This window comes from Sceloporus undulatus, chromosome 4 (assembly GCF_019175285.1).
Source record: "Sceloporus undulatus isolate JIND9_A2432 ecotype Alabama chromosome 4, SceUnd_v1.1, whole genome shotgun sequence".
Taxonomy (NCBI): domain Eukaryota; kingdom Metazoa; phylum Chordata; class Lepidosauria; order Squamata; family Phrynosomatidae; genus Sceloporus; species Sceloporus undulatus.
The window spans coordinates 222,272,353-222,296,622 of NC_056525.1; the positions used below are offsets into that span (position 1 = coordinate 222,272,353).

The 24,270-nt window shown below is 42.3% G+C and overlaps 1 protein-coding gene across 1 annotated transcript in view; it reads right to left on the minus strand.

The window, feature by feature from the left end:
* Positions 1-24,270, minus strand: part of YWHAZ (tyrosine 3-monooxygenase/tryptophan 5-monooxygenase activation protein zeta) — a 47,943-nt gene that overhangs the window by 23,378 nt on the left and 295 nt on the right. Inside the window, exon 2 of the mRNA XM_042462714.1 lies at positions 6,549-6,852. Within this exon, the coding sequence (XP_042318648.1) occupies positions 6,549-6,842 (294 nt within the window). The 5' untranslated portion in view covers positions 6,843-6,852. The remainder of the gene's footprint in view (positions 1-6,548; positions 6,853-24,270) is intronic.

Below are 24,270 nucleotides of genomic sequence, written 5' to 3' on the forward strand. Positions count from 1 at the left end.
AAAAGCATCTAAAGAGAAAGCATGGTGAACAGTTTGGTAGTTCTGTTAATTCTCAGTTTGAATGCAACTTCCCATTATTTCAGAATGTATTAGTACTCCTATCCATAGCTTAAAAATATTCCAAAAACATATTAATTCCAAAAAGCAAAACTTGATCAAGGGCCCAATGTATAAACACAGCATCATGAGTTCTGTACTTTATCAAGTAAGTTGCAAATATTTAATTTCTGAACCAAACAGCATGGACATTTTCTCAGTTGTTATTAGCAGTTGCTTTCGGAGAGTTCTGAACTCATACTAAAACTCACTATTTCATTCAAAGATATAATTGTGTTAGTTTGTAGAATCAGTATGGAACCACTCCACCAAATGCATCTGAGGAAGTAGACTGAAGTCTACAAAAGCTCATGCTGCCAATTTCTTTCTTTCACTTAATCTCAAAGGTGCTGCAAGGTGCTATCACCCCCCTGGAAACATTTAAAAAGAGGCTTAAAACCTTCCTTTTCTGTCAAGCCTTCCCCCCTGGAAAATGAAGTTGTGTACTCTGATCCCATTGACTCTCTACCTCACCCTTTTGATTGATTGAATAATTGTTTTTAGATTGTATATTGTATTTAGTGCTCTTGGTTTTATCTATTTTATGATGTTTTTGTAATTGGTTTTAAACTCTATGTAAACCGCTTTTATCTTTTTGGAAAAGCGGTATATAAATAAAATTTATTATTATTATTATTATTATTATTATTATTATTATTATTATTATTATTACAAGATCACTATTCCATTGGATGAGTTACACTCAACTGTGGTGTGTGTGTGTGTGTGTGTGTCTTCAAGTTGCCTGTCAACTTCTGGTGGTCCCAAGAATTCCATAGGATTTTCTTAGGCAAGGAACAAAAAGAGGTGGTTTTGTCGGTTACTTCAAACCTGAATGCTCCTAAAAGACAAGATGACTAAACTGAGTGTGTCATACTTTGACCGTATCACGAGAAGGCATTTTTTTTCAATAGAAAAGACAATAATGCTTAGCAAAGTAGAAGATCAGATTCCAATGGACAGACTCAATCAAAGAAGCCATGGCCCTGAGTCTGCAAGACCTGAGCAGGGTAGATGGTGATAGGGTGACTTGGAGGTCTCTCATTCAACACCATAAGTTGAAGATGACTTGTTAATAACATATTGCAATTTGTTTAGTGTATGTGCCTTCTCTCAGCCTCAGGGGAAGGCAATGGCAAACCTCTTAACAAATCTTGCCAAGAAAACCACATAATTTGCCTTAGGGTTGCTGTAAGTGGGAAATGACTTGAAGGCGTACAACCATGTGCCTTAAAGTTACCTGACTTATGGTGACCTCATGAATTTCATAGGGTTTTCCCAGGCAAGCAACATTCAGTGGTGGTTTTGCCAGTCCTTTTCTCTTAAATATAGCCTATAGCACCTGGTATTTGTCTGCAGTCTCCTATCCAAGTGCTAATCTGGGCTGACCCTACTTAGCTTCCAAGAAGCTAAGGAATTGGTGCCTTATGGTATTTAGGCCATATATCATCTAACCATCACACATTCTAAAATTCATTACACCAGCAGATGTATCACACCCAACTGTGTGCTGGATGATGGCTTTTGTCTTCACAACAGGCCTGTGAAGGCTATGGCAAGGACAAAGACCCTCTCTTTATTAACAGAAATTCTTCAATCTCTATTTTTCAAATATTCTTTGAAATTTCTTTCCTCCAGCTCAACAGAAGTACAGCTTCTCACAAGGGGCTCCAATGTCTCATCAGATATAACATGACAAAGACAGCAAAAAAGTGGGTTAAATGATCTTAGCTTTTGCTATAGGCATTATCTAACTGCAAACTGATAGGCTACTACAACTAGCACATATTAGTATGTATGTTTATTAGGAATGAGAAAATTGAAAAGTGACTTATCAATTTAAAACTGTTCCCCATCCTGCTGTGATTTAATCATTCCACCAGGAGGGTATCAGCATATGGAAGAACAGATTACAGTGTTCAAAATTTGGGACAACCTTGGTAACCAAGACAAAATTTGCAGTTAACTAGGACTCTGTCCAATCACTTCAGCAATTTATATATGTGGCTACCTGACACCAAGGATGCTTCCAGACAGAGAGCTGGTGGTAGAGAAAAAAGATGAATGAATGAATGAATCTTTATTTATATACCGCTATTCCAATGATCACAGCGGTTTACAATCAGTTAAAATACGAAAACAGCAAAATCCAATAAAAGAAACCCCCCCACATTAAACAATAAAATACAAGCGATAAAAATATCCATCATTCAATCACCTTTTAAAACCATTAAAACCAATAACACCAATAACACCAAGGACATCCATTACATTACAACAGCATAAAAGGAGAAGAGTGGAATTAAGGGACATGAGGGAAAGCAAGGCGGAAAAAGTGAGTCTTTAGGTTTTTCCTAAAAGACTCCAGGGAGGGGGCTGAGCGGAGCTCGTCAGGGAGAGAGTTCCAAGCCTGCGGGGCCGAAGCAGAAAAAGCCCTATGTGCAGACATCACATATCTCGTGTCAGGGACTCTCAAAAGCTGTTTCCCACCCAACCGGAGAGCGTGGGGCGGATTGTATGGGGAGAGGCGGTCCTCCAAGTACCCTGGGCCCAAGCCGTTTAGGGCTTTATAGGTTATAACCAACATCTTGTATTGCGCCCGGAAGCAAATTGGCAGCCAGTGTAGGTCCTCCAATACCGGTGTTATATGGCTGGCTCTGGAGGTACCAGTAACCAGTCTAGCTGCCATGTTCTGAACCAATTGAAGCTTCCGAGTTTGGTACAAGGGTTGCCCCATGTAGAGCGCATTACAGAAATCGAGTCAAGAGGTTACCAGAGAACACACACACACACGATTATATATAGACTTCATCATCTAGGAACCCTACTCTCCAATAAAATTCTATATATGAAACAGGTAAATTGGACCATAAAAGCCTTGTCTGAAGTGCCCTCAAGTTTTCTGTTCAATGTACAGGGGTTGACCTAAGGTGCTAGTTCATGTCTTGCAATCTGCCTTCAAAGGAGGTCAAAGATAATTACCTGCTCCATTCACCTTCTCCTAACCTTTAAAGCTATGGAAGAAGAACACAGACTTATTTTTATGTCGCCTGACTTGACGTTACACAGGGAAAAGGATCTTGTCCACTGCTGCACTGAGTCCTATAAGGCTCAGTTGAATTGTGAGAATGACCCCCTATCCACCTAGAGATAGGTAATCTATCACAGTTACCAGGAGAAATAATTAAAATAGGGGCACTCAGTGAAAATAGAAACCTCTGAGGTACTGAAACAATCTGCACAACTGCAGTGGCTGAACTTCTAAACCATGCCTATATGATAGAAGTAGATCTAAAAGTCTGAGTATTAATCAAAGAAGTGACTTTTTATCTCCTTCTTTGCATAACAGCCCCATAACTCCATCACCAAGAGTCCCTGTGGAGTGGTGCCACATTAAAATAAAGAGTTACCACTGGAGGGAATATTGTCTTCTATGAAACATTTTCTGCTTGTATTTGAAGTAGATTTTTGCTTTTATGCGAACATGCTACAACCTGATACACAGAAGGGGCAAAACTTGGCACAAAGAACAGACTTGAGACAATATTGTTCAACTGCCAAAAGCTTTTGAAACTCGGCAGTGCCTAGATAGGAGGCCACATGAAAATCATATTCCAAAGCCAGAATGCCTTTGAGAAAGATTTTATATGTGTGTGTGTGTGTCTGTCTGGGAGGGAGGGAGAACAAAACTCATGATGTCCAGGCTTCACCCAAGTAATGTGATGTTTTTAATATCCATGTTCATTTCCACATAAAACCATTCACTTACATGAGAGAAAAAGTAAGTCGATGCACCCAAGGACATGCTGTAAGGATAGAGATTCTCCCATCCACCCCCAAATCTCCCAAAATGGATTCCACTCTAAGATTATTATTTTTTTTTGGGGGGGGGGGAGCCTTTTTTCAGAAGGTTAAGGAGGGAGAACATATTTAGCAAACCACCTTGGCCTAGTAAGACTTTCTGAACCTCACTCAGGAATTAAAAGTTGTGTTTTGATGCGGCTGAACCCAAAATAAAGTCTGGTTTAGAAAGCAGACTTCTGTGACAATGGTTTAGTGGAAATAATGGGAATGGATCTGGTGTGTGTGTGTGTGTATGAATTTTAGACTATTTTTTGTTGCTTTCATTTCTGACTTATCATGGGATTTTCTTTGCAAGCTTTGTTCAAAGAGAGTTTGTTTTTGCCACCTTCTGAAGCTGAGAGAGTATGACTTGCCTAGAGATGTGAAGGCTCAGAAAAAAATAGGGGGGAAAGCCAGGAAAAAATTGAAAAAAGATAGAAAATAAATTATGGAATGTTTTATTTAAGCATGATTCAGGGGAAATAATTAGAGGAAAAAAGTTTTTTCCTGAATTATTCCAGGTTTTTCCCCCTGCGTCTTCACATCTGTAGACTTGCCCAAGGTCACCAAGTGTGTTTCCATGGCTGAGTAGGAATTCAAGGTCTCCAGAGTCATAGTCCAATGCTCAAACCACTACAGTATACTAGCTCTTGGAGGTGTAGTTTACCTTCTCCAAACACTGGAACAGCCAGACTCTCTTAAAAGGATATGCAGGATAAGTAATAGTCCACCAACATTTTAATTATACAGAGTACCCACTGGTTTTTTTGTCCAGTTTTACTATACTATTCCAGAAAGCTTGGAAGAAAAATACTTCATCATCTAGCTTTGACACTACAGTATTTTCCAGTTTTACTGCTTTAACAGATTTATTCCTACTCTGTTGGCCCAAAGTACTGTATCTAAAATGATTACTTCCCTCTCATGTTTCTAATTTAATCTTTAGACTTCACATTGAAAATCTTTACTTGTGTAAACCAAAATTTCTGTTTTAAAACTAAAATCCATAAATGTTTGATGGAAACTGAAATCAAATGGGCAAGGAATTTACCCACAATTATATTCCAATTTCCTTACGTAAATGGAATACAAGGAATCATGTATCCTTGTATGCCATGAATCCAGGACTGGATACTGACAATTAGTAAAACGTTATTAGCTAACTGACTTATCTGAAACAGTTTGGGAGACAAAACTGGTCAAACGTCTCATCACAGAGATATACTACTGGAATAAGACAGTGCAAGATAATGCTAGATAAGCAGCACTGGCCTGATCGGATGAAATGAAAGATCTTAAATTTTATATATTATTCAGTCAATTTTATGATATCTTATGTCATATTTATCTTTTATATTGCCCTTACTACAGCCATAATTATAGTACCTGGCTAAACTAAGTAAGGGCCACCCACTTAAAGGCAAAGACTGAAAATTGTCTCCCACTTCATTTTCGTCTATGACTTTTATATGGAGAGCATCCAAGATAAATGAATGACTTTCAAACCAGGCTATTTAAAAATTCGACTCAACTCTGTTGAACTCTGAACACACCCAATCAGATATTTGTGCAGCTGGTTTCAAAAGGTATGTAGCTTTTATGCTGATAGGGCTTGATTCAGAAAAGATCAGCTAGTTCTTGTCAAACTGAGTTGATTTATAAAATAAGGTAATCCTTTTTTAGCAAAAGCACACATTGACAATATGATGATTGGCACATCAGCAACTGTAAATCTGTTTTAAAAACAATTTACATTATTAAGTTCTCCTCAATTAAACATAATTTCACAAGTTAAAAAATACTCTGTCACAGTTCAGCTACAGATTACAGTACTTATTTTGAAATTGCTATGGCTTAAAACTACTGAACTCAAGTTAGGCCCCAGTCCTGTTGCTACTTCCTCCCTCTACTTGCAGCGCTCTGCATGGGTGAGTCATTGCTAACATTACATCATCTTGTTCAGGGAGGGGCCTGGCTTCAATAGTGAAAATTACAACCTTGATTAAGAACCACACAGAACATGCTCTAGATCATATAAACAGTTATGTACCGTGCAAAACATAAAATCAAAGGTTCAAAATTACTCTTCTTGGCAGCTAACAAATTAATAAATTGTGTGATGTACATAAATATAGTGCCACAGGGGAAACTGTCACTATTACAGAAGTGTCTTGCTACAGAAGGGGTAGGCAAAATGTGTCCGTCTGGACATCTGTGGCCCCATAGCCTCTTTTTTCAGTCTCTAGTTCCCTCAAAGCCTTTCCTCATTTTTATTTTTCAGACAATAATCTAGGAATTACCCAGAGAACTGCTAAAATGCCCCCAAACACTGCTGTCTGGCCTAATTAACAGCTTACAAAATGCCTCTGTCTGGCTAGGGGTGGTGATAACTGCCATGAGAACTGTCTCCCAATCTAACTGTCCACACCTTTGTACTACAAAGATCCAGGTGTAAACATGTGAAGCAGAAAAAGTAACTTGCTATTTGTTTTTCCTCAAAAAGTAGGTCCAGAGATTTGAAAGCTTTTTTTATAGTTTCATAGATTACCCATGAATGTTAACTTTTTTTAAAAAAGAGAGAGAGAGAAATAGTTAGATTGCATTCTCACCAGCACATCATTGCAGATATCCCTTAGTTCAGTCTCAATTTTCTCTCTGTACTCTCGGGCCATTTGCTGCTTTTTCTCAGCACCTTCCGTCTTTTGTTCAATACTTGAGACAACCCTCCAGGATGACCTACGTGCTCCTACAACATTTTTGTAAGCGACAGAGAGAAGATTCCTCTCCTCATTGGATAATTCTGCTCCTTGCTCAGTCACAGACTTCATGCAGGCTGCCATGTCATCATATCTCTCAGCCTGCTCAGCCAGTTTGGCTTTCTGTACCAACTCGTTTTTATCCATGCTGATTTCTCTGGAGAATAAAAATATCAAAGTATTATTCAGTCATCTATCAGGCAAATGCATTCATTGACTATAGCTGTCTCTTAACAAGTCAACGGGTATACAGTTAAGACTCCAGTCATGTATACTTTTGGTTAGGAACAAATACCACATATTTCAGTGACTCTTCTTCCAAAATAAGTGCAGGATTGCTATGCTTTTGTCAAGATAAGGACCTTACTGTCAGTTCTATAAAATTACTGCAGTGTTCAGAAGACCTCTGCAATCCCAAAAACCTTCCAAGAGAAGACTGGAGGAATGCAAGCTATGCCTCCAGAAGCCTCAGCCATTATTCCCAAGACTATCCTGACTCTTCATTTCAAACAGCTAGTATCAGTGGTTTGCTATTGTGAGGCAAACTCCAAACTGTTATGTAATCCCAAGAATTTAATTTTACAATGGGTGTTGGGAAAACCATTATTTTCCTTTTCATAACTGTCTCAAGTTTCTCACACTACCTCTTTTTCTTGTAAAATCTGATTGACATCAAATCCATCAGGTTTGATTCATTTCTACATAACTCAGTCAGTGAGATTTACTCCAAAGAGCAAGTGCTAAACTCATGGTGTAATTCCATAGATGTCAATGAACTGTTAAGGACCAGGATGTAATGTTCAAGCTCTTGAGGTTCTGAAGGGTCTGTATTCTGCAGTCAACAACCAAGACTTTGGCCACAAAAACAAGGAAACGTTTTAATCTGCAATTTTAGCCTTAGTGATTCCTTATCTTATTTTAATTCCAGGCTGGTACATTTAATTAATCTGTTTTGTGATACAGTGCCACCTGATTTTATAAGCTCGGCTATCTGACTGAAAGGAAACAAGTGGCCCTCCGTATCCACAGGTTCATTATCCACACCTTCAACCATCCATGGCTCGAATATATATATCTATACACACTCTCTCTCTCTCTCTCTCTCTCTCTTCAAAAGTCAAACCTTGATGGCACCATTTTATATAAGGGACACCATTTCACTAACATCATTGTATATAATATGAGACTTGAGCACCCATAGATTTTAATATCCACAGGGGATCCTGGAGCCAAACCTCTGTGGATACCATGGGCCCACTGTAATTTAGTTCTGCGTTTGAGGAGGGAAAATTTTCTTTCTTTCTTTCTAGTATTTCCATATTGTGACAGATTATATTGAGTTCCTAGACTTCAGTCAAGCTAGATTTTTGGAGGAAAAAATACTAACTGTGAAAAGTGGACTTTTCCTCCCTCTGTACCTCCATAACCTTACTGGGGAGTCCCTCAAGCCTCTGAAGCAAATTGGGGACAAGGGATACTATTTTCCTACGCCACTGTATTTAATGGAATTTAAGCATACACAGATTTTGGTATCCATGGAGGATCCTGAACAAAACCCCAGTGGATAAAACCTTCCAAGAGAAGAGAATGCAAGCTCTGTGCTTGAGGAGGGAAAAGGTTTCTCCCCCCCCCCCCGTGTTTCTACATGGTGGCAGATTGTACTGAGTCCCTAGACTTTGGTCAGGCTAGATTTTGAGAGAAAGAACTGTAATTATGCAAGTGGACTTTCTTCTCTCTGTACCTCCACACCCTTAGATTGCTACTAGAGTCTCTCAACCCTCTGAAGCAAATTAGGGACAAGGGACACCATTCTACTATGTCATGGTATATAATGGGACTTTGGCCTCCAGATGTGGGTATGGGAGGGGGGGCATCCTGGAAGCAAACCCCTAGTGGATACCAAAGAGTTAATCACGTGATTTCAGTACACATTCCCAATTTAAGTCTAAAGAAGCTCATGCTGCCAATTTCTTTCTTACAGTTAGGGCCAAAATACACTGCAAAAATAATCCAGTTTGAGACTGCTTTAACTGCCATGGCTCAATGCTAGGGAATTCTGGGAACTATAGTTTTGTGAGACATTTAGCCTTCTCTGTCAGAGGTCTAGTGCCACAATAAACTACAATTCCCAGGATTCCCTAGCAATGAGCCAGGGCAGTTAAAGTGGTCTCAGAGTGGATTATTTCTGCAGTGTGCTTTGGACCTTAAGTCTCAAAGGGGCTACAAGATCTCTTTACATACTGATTTTACAAACTAAAGCCCAGAACAGAAATAATCCAGTCTGAGACTGCTTTAACTGTCCTTAAAGAAGGATCTAATGAATCCCAGCCTACAAATGTCTCCTTCCTATTGTACTTTATTCACCCACTCCATGCCCATGATCCTCTTAATGATTATTAATAAATTTCTCTCACTGCATTTGGCTCTTTCGTCTCTCTGGCTTTCTGAGGTTTGCCCTTTGTGTAACATCTTAAATACATTATGCAACGATAAAGACCAGCTTGCTGAATCTGCTGTTCTTAGGGGAGGAAAACTTAAATGGTACATGGCGAAACTTAATGTTGAATGAAATGGAAAATTGAAAATTGCTTCACCTATTTCCCATGCGATCCTTACACTGTGTTACTCTGTTTATAGGCAATATTTCCATACTTTGTTTTGTTAATACCATTACTTTTGGTGCTAAAAGTTCCTCTACAAGTTTGAGTGCAGATTTTGAGATTTATAAAGATGCCAAAGTTTTCTTTAATTGATTGGCTTTCCAGGACCTACAACAGATTCATATCTATGGAAGTCAGTCTGCAGAAACAAGAAACCTGACTTCCTTTCAACGGCAAAGAAGAACTTCTTTAGGGTGTTGGAATGGTGAATGTGCATGATGAAGGAATAAGTGGTTGAATGATTTGTTGTGAGGTGAAAGCTGGTTTGAGCGGACTCTGGATAGTTAGTTTCAGTCCAAAAAAGTCCACTTTTTTAAGGTGTCGTATTGTGACCACGATAGCTTATATATTAAAATTAAAACGCTTTTTGCACAGCCATTTATCCTGTTAACAACTCCAAACTAACTCACAACAACAACCAAATGCCTCCTTTGAGCCTTTTAGCTTCCTTGGGATTCAAAAACTCTGATGCAACCCTTGGTCTTTGCCATTTCCCTTAACTGGTAATCTGCCTATTTTTTCACCTTCATATGATTGCTTATCTTTGCATTCTATGCAACCTATTGGCTATGATCATATTAGGCAATTTCTTTGGTATGAATACTATGTTCCAAGCCCTCCCACTTCCTTCCCCCACTCTCACCCACACCCTGCAAATGCTTTCTGTGATTGATCACTCTTTTTCAAACCACTATGTGTGTGTGCTAGGATATTCATAATTTCATTCAGATAACTTGTCTCTTGGGCTCATTTTCTGCCCTACTTACCACTACTTCTCAGCAACGAGTTTATTACATTATTATCAGTTTGCATTTATGATTGTGTAAGCCGAGAATCCTAGGCAGATTATCCAGATATAAAAACCAAATAAAATGAAAATAAATGATTTAACAGACATGTGAAACATTAACCATTTAAAAATGATAACATATATAAACCAATATCAGCCAAATTCCCAGCTCAGGCAAACATACTTAAGACATGATATTTCAGAGAGGCTTACGGGTGGTGCACAACTGAGCCACTCGCTAAGGCCTTTGTCTTTCCTAATGTCGTTGTTTACATTTTTTTCCTAGTTAGTTTTTTAGTTTAAACAACAAAACAAACCGTGGCCCGCTCAAGAGTTTTTTAAAAATCTAATGTTTCTTTATTTTTTTAATATCAGATTAAGGAATTATTTGACTTTCCTATGTGAAGAAGAGAGAGAAAGAGAGATGAGTAGAAAAGAGAAGAGAAGAGAAATATGTCTTGTCCTGAATCCTCAACTAAACTAAGCCCACAAGGACATTTTTTCTGGAGGAGTGGAGTTAAGGCGTCGTTCCTTTGCTTAAAAAACAAGATAGGCTGTCCTTTGGGTTGGGCCCTGCTGGACGGAGGAACAGGAAAAACAGTGCGAGCCCTTTTATGGCTTAACTTAATCTTAGGGTCCAAATTTTTTTCCTCCTGATTCTATTCCAGGATTGGATGAAAAATGAAAACTAATTCTACCAGGGTTTTTGTTTCTTTTTTTTTTTGTTTGCTTTTCTTTCGTTTGTTTTCTAGGATCGAGCCCTTGTATTTTCTTGGCCCATGTGGCTGACACCGCTACGCATCTGAAGAAGAGAGGTGGCGTTTGAAGAAGAAGTGGCGGTTTATTCTTTTACAAAAGGTCATGTGGGGGAAAAAAAAAATGAAAAACTAGTTTGGCCTTAAATGAGCTTGCCACCATTTTCCTTTTTGCTTCTTTTTCCTCTTCCTCTTCTTTTTCATCTGACTTAGCAAATCAATTTCAATTCAGTGAAATAAATTGGGAGGAATATCTTGGAAGACGGCGTGAATGCTAATTCATTCACTGTCATGTGTGGAATAAATAGGCCACCCGAACTCCAGTGCTAGGCTGGGTCAGATAATATAATCTTATAATCTTTACCCCTGGTATATTATCCTATAATCTTATCTATGGTCGCCAAAGGAATCATAATCCTTGTTGCTTTCAGCAATTTCTTATAGGATAATAAGACCTCAGGGTATCGGAGTTCTCATGTTTACCTATAGAAAAAAAACAACCTTGACATCTAACAAGTTGTATTGCATGTAGTTCTCAAATGATTTTCAAGAGCGTAGGCATATAACATGGCACAAGCCAAAGCTTTGAAAAGGTTTGTTCTTGTTAGGGACTGCAAACTGCGAAACCTTTGGGAGCCAGCGTCATAGCCAAATACATTCCCATTCAGGCCCAGTGTCCTAAGGAATTTCCCCTCTCCACCTTCTTCTTTTCTTTTTCTACAAGTCAAAAGGAAGAACAGAACAATCCATTCAGCTGCATTGCTGGATGAGAAAAAAGAAAAATCACAATGATCAACAATTCAGTTTGGGGACCAGAATTTTCCGGGCCCTCTCTTTTGCTCTATGGAACAAAATGCTTTCAACTGCTCAGTATGAGAACAAAAGCGAAAAAAGATCTAGTTAGCTTGCTGGCTTCAGGGAAAAAAAACCTGTGACACATACTGCCATGGCCTTCCTTCCTTGGGTTGGTAAAAGCTTATGGATCAAAAAACCATCCACTAAAACCCATTCAATGGAATTAAATTCCTTAACCACCCAACAAGTGCTGGCGTAAGTACAGGATTACAGTCCCATATACTTAGTCGGTCTTTTTTCCTTCATAACGATACTTTTTGGTGAAGTGTTTAGTCGTTTGGGCTACTCTTTAGGTCCTTGCCTGCTGCTACTGATGTTACCCACTAAATGCTTGACTCTAGACTGTGAAAAGACACCCATTTAAAAACAAAAAATCTTGAAAATAACAGAACATGAGAACAACTTTGTTCAACGATGGTGCTGTATTAAATAATAAGATGATGATGATGATGATCGATGATGATGCTACTTCCAAAGTCATGATATCATCTGCTGACGTTTTCTATTATTACTCTTATGTATTTCCTTATTCAGGAAAGAAAATCTTAATCAAAAGAAAGAAAGAAAAAATTGGGGGTGGCATTTCTAGTGAGGAGAGGAGTAGAAAAAAGCCATCAAAGGATTTGATGCAAAGACAGATTTCATGTCAATTAAGACTTCCTGAACATGAAACATCTCATCAATATAACCTTAATGTTTAAGTTTATGTTCCAAACTACAGAGGCCCAGAATGAAGATGCGAAATATTTATGCCTGGATTTCTCCAGGAAGGGAAATTGATCACACACCAAAACAGGACCTTCTTGTTAACGAAAGCCAATTGGACGAATGCCAAAAAAAGGAAACAGCGCAGAATCAAGATTGTAGTGAAAATTTGGCCTAAGATAAAGAAATGACGATAGGGATGACTTGAATTTTGCCAATGCCAACAGTTTGTTCATTGCAAAAACATGGTCCGCCAACCCAAGAATTTTGCATAACATGAATATCACTGATGGCCCATATAGGAAATCAAATAGGCCCACATAATAACTGACGTAGAATAGAAGAAGATGGGGACACTCTCATTCTCTCCGCAAACACAAGACCAGGAAACAGTTTGCTTAAAGTAACAGATATTACACCAGCATAACCTTACAAGACGAAGAACCTAAACAACCATCATGCCAAAAATACAAACATGAAAAAACATCATCACTCATCGATAGAATTTTTTAAAGATAACATGTAATGTAAATACAGCTGCCCACCCATGCCCGTACATTGGGCCCACACTATATGCAGCTTCAAGAGCTTATGTTGACAGTACCACACAACAACTCAAACCTATGGCGTGTGCCAACCGCCACGAGCCACACACCCCATTATTTTCAATGGGCGTGCAAGGCATATACCCCCGACATTCCCCTTACGTGGGGGATCCAGCCCAGAAACCGATTCCCCCATGTAAGGAAGGCGCCCACATGTAGTATGTATTTGCACCTATCAAGCCTAATTGACCCAGCAACTAGACAGAATGCCCTACATGAAGCAGCCAATGCACCGTTATCAGAGCAGGACATGGCCAAAATGACGACACTGTTTGCCACAACCAAAAAGGAAGCAGAAGAGTAAAGCCTCAGTGCTGTGCTTGCCCAGACTGAAAAAAACATCTTCCAAGCCGTTAGTTTAAGGCATTCGGAGACAAACTGGAAGAAATGAATTGGTTTTTTCCAAACTTTTCCAATAGCAAGGGCAGTCAAGTTAAAGGCTGCCATTTTTCACCCTATTTTTTTTGTTTAACTTGTCTGCTTGCTGAACATATCCATATGTTCTAAAAGCGCGAAGGATTACGGATTTTGAGAAGAAGGAGGAGGGCAGGGGAGAGGAGGCCTAAAAATTGACGATTTTACGATTATTATAAAATTATACCCATTGCTACTGGAGGGGGGAAAGACAGTGAAAATTTGAGACTCTTGATTTTTCCTTGTTAAAATCAACTAAAAATCAGTTAAAAGCAGGCTTTACACGTTGAACATTAAGAAACCACAAACAATCATCATAATAATAACAACCGTATGATCTTTACATACACTGTAAAGGAGCACAATGAAAGACACAGAACACAGTTTCACGATGATTTCCCATACTCTTGGTTCAGCTATTAATCAGAATGGAGTACCAAAATCAAGTACATTAGAAGAAGGGGACCTAGCGACTTGTACAGGTGGTGTTAGCCCCACACTGTGCGCATAACCCACACATATATTTTGGGGCACTCGGTCTCCATATTTTAGTATCTGTGATGCCAGCATGTTTTTAAGAGGCCACAACTGCATTCTTTGCGAACCACATTAGGTGGATTTCCAATGACAACGGAAGTGAGAGAGTGAAGACCGTGAAGTACTTTGAAGACATGTGTATGACCACCGGTTAATTGCCTTGCCCAATCAAAGCTAAATACGTACGAATGTTGCCTGGACTATCTTCCTCACCTGGCAGCCCTTTTTCTGCCATGTTCTCTTGCACTGAGACGCCACAAAGGCAGGTCTTATTTGTAACAAAGCACGTTAGCCAGCTCTTTCTGGGTAACCTCCTGATTGGTGACTCCCAACCAGCATCCATCCATGCCCTAGCAGGGGTTAGGTTGTCCTCATCGCCAATCACTTGGTTAAAGTTAAAGCCATTGAAACCAGTTCCAGTAATTCCCATTATCAGCTTCTTTAAAGCCATCAAGTTTTTTTTGTTATCATTGGTCAGTGCATCGGTCAAGCACACCCCCACAGACCTATTTATCAGGTTCACAGTTCAGCCCTTTTCTTATACATGGGATATTTTCATTAAACGGCAGATTCTTTCAAGCCATCCCATGGTTTGGAAACAATGCTTATTTTAAAAAGTTTCACCAATTTTCAAATATCAATACCTTGACTTGATTGTCACATTTTCTAGGGTAAGGGACATCCATTTTGCTTATGTCATTTTGGATATTTAATGGGACTTGAGCAATCCACAGATTCTGTTATACCGTGGAGGATCTTGCGAACCCACATTGCCAGGCGTTAATATATAACAGGGTTCCACTGTATAACAATATCCAGTCCAACACATCTAGCTCTCTGTGTGTTTTATTGAGTTCATTCGTTTGCTCCCTGTGCATTCCCTCAGACCCCTTATTTCCATGGTATACTCTTTTGACTCCCACTTTCCCTGTTACTCTTTTGAAGCCAGGTTAGTTATCCCACCCTCTGCACACCTCACACTCCACCAATCCAATTTCCATTATTTCCATTTTTGACTTAGCTCTGACATGGTCCTGCTGTGTTCTGCTTTGAAATTACTATCTTGCGTTTGATTGCCAACCTTACCCTATATCTTAACCTTAAACCTTTTAATTCACACTTGGGAGACCTCCTCAGTGAGTACTGCGTATTACACAGATGCCAACAGTCCTACAGCTGTTAACCAACCTCTTGCAAAGCATTAAGCTATAATCTTCTCCATCCTTTAAAGAGAAACATGGCACACATTTGGTGGGGGGACCCCCCCAGACCACCCAACCTTTTTTTGGGGCGTTAAACAACAGGGCCAGCTATGAAGGAGGAACTAGGAACTGGGAAGGGAAGGAACTTAGACACGAACCTGAGAGTGCTATAAACATACTATAATTGAATTTTTAAAAACTTACAATTGTCCTCATGCCACCTAGTATTTCCCATTTCTTTATTTGTATGGTTGTTGGAATGAAAAGCTGGACCATGTGAATATAAAGCTGACACCGGAAGAAAAGACAAAAAGAAAATCCACGGAATCTGACAAATTTGGACCATCACTCTTTGAGCCAGTTGTTTTGTGGTGCAGTCGTTTTGAACATTGGACTCGGAGAGACTCTGGAGAGAAAGCAGATTGAATTCTCAGCTCTCAGCAATGGAAAACCCACTGGGCTGACCTTTGGGCACAGTCACACAATTCTCAAGCCTCAGAGGATGACAATGACAAACACCCCCTCCTGAAAGAAAACTCACCAAGACATTACCCTGTTGATGACAACGTTCACCTTAGAGTTTTGCTCAGTACGGCAGTCAAGGCAGAAACGACTTGAATGGCACACACACCCACATACACCAACGCACAAGAGCATCACCTTTGGCTGACTTTTTATTTGGCCCATCTAGGACCACGGCGAAAATCTGCCATATCTCAAGGCAACAAGAAACTTCATCTCATGCAAATATGCTTTTCCAATTCTCTGTAACCAAAAGAACAAACCTATGCATTCTGAAGGCACCAAAAACACAATCATACAAGAAATGGGAATTCTGGAAGGCCCTTAAGGTAAACTACCCATTCATTCTGTCTGCTTCTTTACTGGCAGACATACTTGTTGAAGAAATGCAGCTCAAGGATTGCTGTGTCTTCCCCAAAACTGCTTTCCTCACTTTTTGGCAAGCAAAATTCCACTCTGGAATCCACTGTGGTTTTTAACTGTTTTGACAATTATGTTTACATTTAACTCATCTACCTAAAGTACAGACCAAATTTTGGCCAGAACGGCTTCCTCCTCACAATCAAAGAATCGTTGGGGACAATATAACATTTTACAATTTCAACACCATTATCTTGCTATTCTAGATCAAGTTTTCCTCCCCCACGTGACAAACACCTAATCCTTTTCTAGCAGCTCTCCCTATATGGCGGACTTATGCGATTTTGTGTGGTTACTTTATATTCCAGCTTCTTTCTCAATGAGCATGAAAGCGTAGGTGCACAACATAGCTCCACCATCCATTTATTCTCACCACAAAAGATGTGTGTAAAAAGTAAGTTACAATCATGGCTGAGTGTCTCGTCCCTAGCCTCTAGGTCCACTCAGTTCACGTTTCATATCTCTCAGTGCAGTACTTAGAACCAAAAACTTTCTAGAGGGGGGAACCCATGGTTTGTAGCTGACTGCTTTATTCCTTTTTACGAGAATTCATTAGAGTTGGAAGCAGACCCACAAGGTCCAATTCCAGTGAGTCCAACTTCCCTACACCATGCAGGAAGGTCACTAATCAAATACACTCTCCAACAGTTGCGCCATCCACACGTTTTGTTTAAAACAAAGCTCCCAAAGAAGGAGCTATGCCCACCATTCAACCGATGGCACGCATGGTCCCATTGAAACAGCTTTCACCAATCAGGGAAGTTCTTCACTACTGTTGAGGTGGACATCTCTTTTCCTGTAGTTTGACTTCATTGCTTCAGTTGTTCCTACGTCTCTCTGAAGCAGCAAGAAAACAAGTCTTTTTTCATACTCAATACTGACATTCCCTCTAACTATTTCAAACATGGGCTCGTCATATCACCTCTTAAGCGATTCTCTTCTTCCAGGCATGTTTTCCACACTTGTGCACCCATTTTTTGGTGTGCCCTCTCTCCTCTTTCTTTCTGCCCTTCTGAAAAATACAATGAGACTTCCAACGTAACTGGTAACTTTTATCAAACACCTGTTATTGTTTTTCCATTTTCTACCTTCTTCATATTAATCTATTAAAAATGTTGTATGTTTCTGCATTCCTGTCATTCTGATTGAAGGAATCTTGTGAATATTAAAATAATTGTTCTTACGTACAAAATTTAGGTTTGTTTTGTCCTCATATAATTATTTTAATGGGTGGTCCTATTCCCCCAATGCTTATGTAGTTCTAGACACTGCACATTCAATATACAGTATTATACACGTTGCTGTTGTTGTTCTCTTCACAGTCATTTTTGACTTATGGCATGACCCTTAACGGTGACCCTAAGGTGACACAATCATGGGGTTTCTTGGCAAGTTTCTTCAGCAGGGGATGGGGTTTGCAACTCGCCCATCCTCTGCAGCTAGAGAGAGTTGTGACTTTGCCCACGACTTACCCAGTGGGGTTTACATTTGATCCCAGTCTCCAGAGGTCATAATCCAACGCTCAAACCCATTAAGAGCACCGCTGGACAGTTAGTTTTGGGCTTAAGTACAATAAAAGCAAAGCATAAACAGGGCATTTATAACCATTAACAATCACGGTGGGATTGCGGAAAACGAAAAGCCCTTTCTATCTGTAAGCCCCATACAAGTTACTGTGTAACATATATACATCAGAGTGGGGGGGGGAGTGCGTTCCCCCAGCATTTTTTATTTTAAACAGTGTATCCATTACATTAACATCGAGCCACTTCTTCAGGCCTTGCCATTCAACAACGAGCAACAATCTACAGAGTTAGCACTGCAAAATTGCTTTTCCTCTAATTCCAATAGTTATCATACCCCCCCCTCTCTTCCCATTCCAGCATTCTCTGAAGATGCCAGCCAGTAGCGCTGATTGACACCGTCACGGAAAATAAACTCTTCTAAATCACAAGCCTCGTTGCCGGACAAACAACACCCTCTACACAAAAAAAACAACCCTATATGTTAAAATAGTTTTTCTCATGGTCTCTAAAAACCACACTGCCAGAAATACATCCACGTTTTGAGATCCTGGTATTAACTACTCTGGCTAAGTTGCTTGTGGAATTTCTGGGAACTGTAGTTTTGAGAGGGACAACCTTAGCCGTTCTCTGTCCAGAGCGACTCTGTCTGCGTCCACAACAAACTTACAATTCTCAACAATTCCCCTAGCACTGAGCAGGGCACGTTGGCAGTTAAGACGGTCTCTAAACTGGATCCTAACATTGGCAGGGACGCATCGTGAGTTTGTGTGATAACGTGCTGTGATAATGGCCACTTTACTCCACTAAGTTGATTTGCTCAACTCCCACAACACCACACAGGTAACAGAGGAAAACAAAACCCATTCCTTGTGTCTGTGCATGCCAAATTTATTCTTATCTCTTACTGGCACTTTGTTGTAACAGTTTGTTGACAACACTGAAATTGTGTGGGAAACGCCTCTATTACAATTTGTTCTCATTGGTTGTACATTTACCATGGACAGTTTTGAAATACCTAGGCTGTTAATTCCAAAAACTAAACAGTATTCGTTTTACACACCGATTAAAACCAGCCTTTTGGATCTTCCCTACTTGTATTACATATTCCACCGACCTCAGAAAGCAGCACCTACTATGCATTTTTCATCTCCATCAAGGGAACTAGGTTAATCTTTTTGTATTTACTTCAAGCTCACCTTAAATCCCATCTTGGGAAAGAAAGGCCAGGGATATACAATTCCAATAATTACTTCAATAATATGTTTTAATATGTTTTTTAAGTGTTTTATTTAAACACTGTGTTTTAAGGCATGTTTTTAACAATTCCTTTTGATAATTCAATGTAAAATAGATGGCAAACTTAATACTAAATTTGTAAACTTTCTAACAGCCATCTTTGTCAGATTATTGTATGGTCCCCAGGAATCCCATTTTGGGGAGACAAGGCGGGCTATACAAGTCAATAACATTAACATATCTGTTTGTTGTCGTTGTGTTCTCTTCAAAGACGTTTCTGACTTATGGCCAACCCTAACGGCCAACCAAACTCTGTTAGTCAGTGTGGTTGTAGCGAATTGAGCGTCTGTCGCATTACAACTCTGGAGCAGCAGAGTCTCGAATCTCAACTCAGCTATGCACCACACACTGGGGTGGGATTTTGGACAGGTCCAACATGCTCTCAGGCCTCACGGGAAGGCCCAATGGCAACAACCTCCCTCTGCACATCAATCTTGCCTGGAAAACCCCGCGAGCTAGGTCTCCTTACCCTTTAGTGGTTGCCTATAAGCCAGAACACAACTGAGGTTAACACAACAACAATGGTCCAAGTGGCTTCAAACCCACTAAATCACAACGCTGGCCTCTCCAAAGTGGCCTTGCTACCGAGTTTTCTTGGCAAGACTTGACTCAACAGGACAGGATGACCAGATGTCTTCCATTTCCAGCGAACAATGTCCTTACATTTTCAACCTTCTCGTCCAGGAGGAATTTACAAATAATTCCTCCATTTGCGCATAAACTTGGAACACTAGAATTTATATTCTATATAGTTGGTTTGTTGAGCTTTTATTTTGTAATGGCCTAACAGCTTTTTTTCTTAAATATCCTATGTTTTGTGGGGTCTTATCCTCCTTTTTAATACTCTAGGAAATCTGTTCAGAGGTGATTTGGCCATTGCCCTTCCTTCTGAGAGAGTGATGCGACTGTGACCAAGGTTCACTTTCAATTTTCTATCTTTGGTTTGAGCAATTCTCAGTTACATTTTTAAATTATCTTGTGTACCGTCTATGTCTCTCTGTATGTTTCTCCAAGCTTAATTTTTTATTTTTTTCCTACTCTTATATTTGGTTACCTACATGGTTCCCCGGACTCCTACCCGGCCTGGTTTTGCTAGGCACAGTTCTACATTTTGACGTTGCCTTGTCTCTCTTTTCAGTTAGCGAACTTTTGGCCACCCATGTTTCAGAGGGGGTTTTTGCCATTGCCTTCCTGAGGCCGACGAGAGTGTTGTGGACTTGCACACAAGTTCACCCAGTGGATGTCCATGGCTGAGCCGGAATTCGCAACCCTGGTCTCCACGTCATACCATCTAACACTTCACAACAATCACAAACATGCTGGCTGTACAACAACAAAAGAAGAGCCAAGCAGGTCTCCCTCCACAACTTCCTCCACAATCGGCCTCAAATTGAACCAAGGTAAATCCTGTATGTCATAACCACAAAGGAGAACAAGGGCACTGCAAAATGTATAGGGCATGCTACCAAAAGCTAAAATACTAATATAAACTATAAATTTTCATGGCTTCTTAGTCATGCTCAAAATGGAGGGCATTTTGGCCAATTCCCTGCTTGGACAAAAGGTTGCAAATGTAGCAACAGGAAAAGTGCAGAACATCTGGTCCACCCCTGGATGGTTTATCAGACCCAAGGGGAAATTGGAAAGCAAATCCAGAGCGTGACAATCCAATTAATGCAATCAGTGGGGTTTTAACGTTATTGTTTATGTGATATGACTACCACCACGCAGTTTTCAGGCACATGGGATCAGTCAGTCATGAACGCAATCATTGTGGGTTTCCACGTTAGTGTGTGAGAGGTGAGCGGTACATCACACACAATTTCTGGCAATGGCAAGCTATTTTCGGGGGCAAATGGGAAGTCAGTTCGAACGCAATTCTGAATTCATGTAAATTGTGCTGAACTAGTGCAATTCCACATGACATGTGTCCTGGCCCCAACTTTCTTTTCATTCGAAATTAAGAGAGAAATTCCTCCCGTGTGATAAACTCCACTGTCTAACAGCACATTCATGCTTTTGTTGTTGTCGCATGCCTTCACAGTCGTCTTTTACTTATTGGCGGTTGCTAAGGCAAACAAACCTATCACAGGGCTTTCTTGGCAAAGCGTCTTCTCAGACGGAGGGTTTGCCATGGTCCGAGAATCATGCACACTTGCCGGGTGGGTTTCACTTTGGCTCTCAACGTCATGGTTCAAAATGCTTTCTTAGTCAAAACTGGAGTTATCTTTTGGAATTCTCATCCTCGGACAGAAAAAAGCTGAAATGAAGGGAGAGGTCCTGGGAAAAGGAGATACCTCTTATCAGCTTTGTATAATGTAAGTTCACGGCGCTTCTTAGTCCTGCTCCAAATATGGAGGGCCATTTCGGGCCATTTCCCGCTGGAACACACAAAGGGAGGATTGCCCTGTGGCATGGAGGGCCCCATGCAGGAGGCCGGGATTAAGTCGACAATTTTCTTCTCATACGTCCCGCCTCAGGCCAGCCGCCCAGCCGCCTCCCTCCCTATCCCTCAGGGAAATTGTGGGGCTGGAAAGTGAAAAACCAGAGAGAGCGCCAGCGAAGGGGCGCTGCCTCGCCTCAACTCGGCCTCTCTCTCCTCTCTCTGGTGTTGAAGCAGCAGCCGCAGCAGCCAGCAAGAGAAAAAAACAAGGAGGAAGAGGTCGCGGCTTGCGCGCATGCGCCAAATAGCCGCTCTGCAGTAGCGGGAGGGCGCGCGCGCGCCCCCGTGCTTTGAAGAAAAAGAATGTTAAGTACAGAGCCGGCTTTCAAGGCCGTGTCCGACGGGGAACGGGGGCATGCGGCCAGGGACTGGGGCGCGTCTCTATCTTTTTTTGCTGCGGTTGGTGCAGTCCTCGCTTTGATAAGGCCGAAGAAGGAACGCAGGCGCGCGCGCACATATGTGATGGGGGGGGGAGGGATGAGGAAGCGGAAGGAAGTGCGAAGGAATATGGAGAGGAAAGTGTGGGCGCCCCTCGCGCGCGCTCCGGTGCCATGGCGCCGCTTGACGTCACGGCCCCTTTGTGTGTGTTGGGTGAGAGAGAGTGTGTGTGTGCGTCGCCCGTGCGTTGCGACGCGTTGATGGCGGAGGACCCCCGTGGTGTTGGCACTTGGGGAAGGAGCAGCGAGAGCGAAGGCTTGCAGCAGCGGAGCCAGCCGCGATCCGGCACCGTCGTCCGCTGAGGAGGAACTCGAACCTTTTCCTGTGTCCATTCGTGCAGCGTCGACCCCGCAGGAACGGCTGGCCCCGGTTGGAGCCCAGGAGCAAGGTTTGCGGGGTTTGAACGCAGGGCCAGGCCAGGTGACGCCCCTGGCTCCTGGCAGGAGAAGGAGGGAGCGGGTGCTTTTGCTCGCCTCTACCTGCGAGGCGGGAGGAGAAGAGGGAAGAGCGACGGGGCTGGAAGCGCCGAGGGAGCGAGGAGGGAAGGGTCTGGGGCGCCTGTTGGGGAGAGAGAGGGAAGAAGGAGAAGAAGGGCTGCTTCTGCCTCATTTCCTCGGCCCCCTCGCCGTGGCCCCTTCCTTTCCCTGCCCCCCTGGAGGGGCTGCGGGGCCTCTTCCGGGCGCCTGCGCTGCCCCGCATTTAGCCCCCTCTCCCCCATTTTTATTAGGATTCTATTTCATCTCTCTCTCTCTGAGGCCAAGCTAAGAGGGAAAGAAGGTAGGAAGGAAGGAAGGGGGGCCCAGGTTTTTTACCGCTTTAACCGGCGCGATCCCCGCCGCAGAAGGAGGCCATCGGCGTTGAGGCCGCCTCCTCCTTCCTTCCTCCTTCGAGGCGGGCGGGAGGGGAGAAGAAAGGCAGGGCGGTTTTGGGGGGTGAATAAGGGGGCTGGGGCTTGTTTTTTTGAGGGGGAATCAGGTGGGAAGGTTTTTTGGGGGCTGAACAAGGTGGGTTCAGGCTTTAAGGGGAATGAGGTGGGTCGGGTTTTCTGGGGAAGATAAGGGAGCCTTAGTTTTGAGGGTGAATAGAGTGGGTCGGGTTTTGGGGGGATATAACGTGGGTCGGGGAAATGGGGTGGGTGGGCTTTTGGGGGTGGTTTAGGGCGGGGCAGAGGACGGTGGGCTTGCGGGGCGTGTCTCCTTGTCCGCCAGCGCCTGGGCTTCCCTTCCTTCCTTTCTCATTTTCCTTCCCTCCCTGAATCGGGGCGGAGGTGATGCTCTTTGAATTGCTGGCTCTTTTTCGCTGACTGGTGCTGCATCCCCCTCCCTCTGCGGGGCGGAGGGGAGGGGGGAGAAGGGGGGCTTAAACGCGCCGAGAGAAGTGGGCTGGGCTCTGACACGAATCCGCCATGACAAAGAGCCAGACAAGGCGCTTCATGTCTCCTCCTGGGGCCGGGCGGCTGCGGCGCTGTGGAGGGGCCACAGATGAGCGTCTGGGCCCTTGCTCCTCTTCTTCTCCTTCCTCCTCCTCCTCCTCCACCCCGCTTCCCTTTCGCCCCATCATCTACCATCACCTCGCACCCCTTGTCCCCTGCCAGCCACTGTTTGTAGCCGTGCCAGCTGCGGACGAGAGAGAGACACCAGGAGTCACACCTCATGGCCGCCTGTGGCATTCGTGCACCAGCCCCGCACCATTTTAAGACACGCCGAGAGTCGAAGCTTCCTGCCCTAGGAGGAAGTGATCCAGAGATGTAGCCCCTAGTTCGTTCGGCCATGTTAACGAGAGAGCCTTGGTCCAAAACTCACACTGCAAGAAAATGATCCGCCTTACTTTCTCCCCCCCAAAAAGCTGACCCACCTTATTCACCGCCCCCCCCCAAACCTGGCACACCTTATTCACCACCAAATCCCAGCCTATTCATCCCGAGAAAAACCCAATCCACTCTGCTTTCCCCCTAAAACCGACCCACCCCAATCCACCTCCCAAACCCAACCCACCCTCAGTCACCCTCAAACCATACCCCCCTTATTGATTGTTTGATCAGTGATATGACACCATCTTCTTCTCCCCCTCAAAACCCAACCCACTCTGTCTTCCTCCCAAAACCCGACTTTTATTCCCCCCAAAAACCAACCCACCTTATTTTAATGCCCTTTCGAGACTGGCTTGTTTCTGCAGTGTGCTTTGGACCTTAAGTCTCAAAGGGGCTCAAGATCTCTTTACTACTGTTTACAAACAAAGCCCAGACCAGAATAATCAGTCTGAGACTGCTTAAACTGTCCTGGTTCAGTGCTAGGGGATTCTGGGAACTGTTAGTTCGGTTGAGACCATTTAGCTTGCCTCTGCAAGATGGACGCTCTAGTAGGTTGCAATAAAAAACTACACGTTCCAGAATCCCCTAGCAATGAAC